The sequence below is a fragment of the Stigmatopora nigra genome, chromosome 15 (assembly GCF_051989575.1).
Source record: "Stigmatopora nigra isolate UIUO_SnigA chromosome 15, RoL_Snig_1.1, whole genome shotgun sequence".
NCBI lineage: Eukaryota > Metazoa > Chordata > Actinopteri > Syngnathiformes > Syngnathidae > Stigmatopora > Stigmatopora nigra.
The window spans coordinates 12552501-12555643 of record NC_135522.1 but is presented as its reverse complement, the minus strand read 5'-3'; the positions used below and the strand labels follow the sequence as shown (position 1 = coordinate 12555643).

The following is a 3143-nucleotide window of genomic DNA, read 5'->3' as shown; positions in this document are numbered from 1 at the left end:
TAGCAGTGATAAAACATTTTATTTGTATAGTACATTTCTAAATACCCAGGACACACTTAACAAGAAGAGAAAACATCAAGGATGATGTTATGCATAAAAAAATACAAATAACTTTGAAAATGAAAACAAGAGTCATGTCAGTAGGATACGGGGTATTTAAACAGAAATATACCAGCTACTACTCGGTCCTCCTTTATCAACTCACCTGGATCTAATGGCTGTCACACCCAAGTATAGATATGCAGTATGTGGAAATATCCAGCAAACTAACTGCTCAATGAAAGTCTACCCTGGTGCTTTCACTAAAGGTAATAACTTTTTTTGGGTTAGTGTGTGGGTCCTGAGCTAAAGACAACATTTTATTTCAAAAAGCACTTTTAAAGTGGGCACAAACCAGCAGAAGTGCACAGTCACAACAACATACTAGTTTTGTTAAGGGGCTGGAAAGGTACAAAATTTAATGTTGAAGTTAAACAAGTATAAAGTTGTTTTTCAGTGCTGTTAAATTAAAGGTAAACACCCTCTTTTGGGCTTATAAGTATGAACCAATACATACATGGAAGTATAATGGAGGCATTTGGATTGAATAAAATGACCATTTGATAATTTAAAAAATAAGTTACAAAAAGGTTGAAGGGCTCTGCAAATTGGCCGGCAATGTATTTTTCAACATTTTTTTTTCTCTTTTAAATGAAATTATTTATTCATGGGAACGGTTCAGGAAATGTGTACTTTGAGTAAATCTTATATGCCGAGTATACTAATATTTTTCCAATTGTGTTAAGTCATTTCAAAAATACAAATAGTAAATATTTGTTACTTTGCTGAATAGTGACATTTTAGACTGAACACGCAAAGGAATGAAAACAGCTTTTAATAATACAATTGGGGTAAGAAAGCATTCATGTGATAAGAAGACGTGGAGGTTAAATTTTAATTAAATGATAGACATTGAATGATAGCAAGTGTGGACAATCTATGTGGAGGAAATGGAAGGGGCTTTCTAACTAATCAGTAATTATTGCAACAAGTTGATAATGAAGGGTTACAGTTATTTCAAACCTATATGATGTCCCAAAAGGAGCTCATGAGGGATCCAAACAATTGTATGATGTCCTCAATCTTTAATGCCGGAGGAAGAATGTAGAAGGAAACATAAGTGAGCGTTGCCTTTGATGAGCTACGAGGAGTGATGTTAGTTTTCCTAATATTTTATTGATTGTAGAGTGAGCGCTGCTCCCAGGGCATAGACTGGATGGTCCGTGCCACTGGTGAAGGCTTGAGTGTTGTTGCTCCGTTTGGATGCAGGGAGTGGCCAATGGGGTTGATCGAAGTGAGGGGCCGCTGTGGGGTCAGTGAGAAAGTGTCCTGGTGCTTAGGCTTTGGTGGAGAGTGGCAGAGATCACGATGAAGGGCACAAAAGGAACAAAAGTGGAAAGAAAGAATTGGGTAAAAGAAAAGCGAGAGTACATGAACAACACAATTTCTAAAACTCATTGCAATAATAACTACAAATTGTAACCTTGTGCTTCAATTGGCAGGTGCTACAATAACTACCACCCAAAGTTGAGCAACTGGCAACTTTTGAATCCATCCATAATGGGTTTATGTAACTTGGGGAAATAAATAGGGCCATTTAAATTTGAATGAGAGTAATTATAGTTTTACATTAATTCTAAATTTGAAGGTTTGATTCTGTAGTCAAATTTTAAAGAATGATAATTATCAGTAGATAGCAAATCATTCTCTTTTGTTCCAAATCCAGCCTGAACATCAACAGTCAAAAAGAAGAAACAAATAGAGTGGGTCTTAACCCCGCTCTGGGAGGTCACATTAGCTTTGGTATTGTGGAATGTTGCAACTTCCAGTAAATTACACTAAAGCCCCTTTGGACACAGGTGATAACTGGACGGTATTGCCAGCAGGATTTAATGATTTTGAATAACAAAGGTCCTGGAAAGAGACAAAAAACATCACCAAAATACAAAGTAAATATGAAAAGCCTGTGTTTAAAGGAGATGGTGGTTGAGGCAAAGCTAATTTTCTGAAATTTCTGAATTTAAAAGCTCATAGTGACTTCAATAGTGATCTACCAGTCGATCGCCAAGATACTCTCGGTAGATTGCATTTCATTAAGATTTGATCCAGTCTGTTGGTTTTATACATATACATATACATATACAGTGTTCCCTCGCTACTTCGCGGTTCAGCTATCGCAGACTCAGAGCTTCGCGGATTTTTTTTAAAAAAGAAAATAATAATAATACAAATATTACATTGAAACAACCTATTTTACAGTTTTTTTGTTATAACATGAATTTCACTCTCTCTACCCATATTCTATATGGTGTACTGTATACAGGGGGGGTGAAAAAAAAATTGGAATTAAATTCAAATGAAGCATTTTTGAAGGGGAATCCCTACTTGGTGGAAATTCACTTATCGCGGGTGGTCCCGGTCCCCATTAACCGCGATAAGCGAGGGAACACTGTACACATATACATATATACACATGTGTATATGTGTATATATGTGTATATGTGTATATATGTGTATATATGTGTGTATATGTGTGTATATGTGTGTATGTGTGTGTATGTGTGTGTATGTGTGTGTATGTGTGTGTATGTGTGTGTATGTGTGTGTATGTGTGTGTATGTGTGTGTATGTGTGTGTATGTGTGTGTGTGTATATGTGTGTATATGTGTATATGAGTGTATATGTGTGTATATGTGTATATATGTGTATATATGTGTATATATGTGTATATATGTGTATATGTGTGTATATGTGTATATGTGTGTATATGTGTGTATATGTGTATATATGTGTATGTGTGTATGTGTATGTGTATGTGTGTATGTGTATATGTGTATATGTGTATATGTGTATATGTGTATATGTGTATATATACACACGCGGGCGCACACGCGCACACACACACATAAATGCACACATACATGCACACATACATATATAAATATACATATATATACATACATATATATATATATATATACATACATATATACATATACATATATATATACATATACATATACATATATATACATATACATATACATATACATATACATATATATACATATATATACATATACATATACATATACATATACATA

General features: G+C 34.4%; 1 protein-coding gene across 3 annotated transcripts in view; it reads right to left on the bottom strand.

Moving 5' to 3' along the window:
* LOC144208692 (uncharacterized) overlaps positions 1 to 3143 on the bottom strand; it is a 28412-nt gene continuing 25269 nt past the window's right edge. For all 3 annotated transcript variants that reach the window (XM_077734673.1, XM_077734671.1, XM_077734672.1), the window contains one exon: positions 1 to 1380. In XM_077734673.1, coding sequence (XP_077590799.1) covers positions 1213 to 1380 — 168 coding nt within the window. In that variant the 3' untranslated portion in view covers positions 1 to 1212. The remainder of the gene's footprint in view (positions 1381 to 3143) is intronic.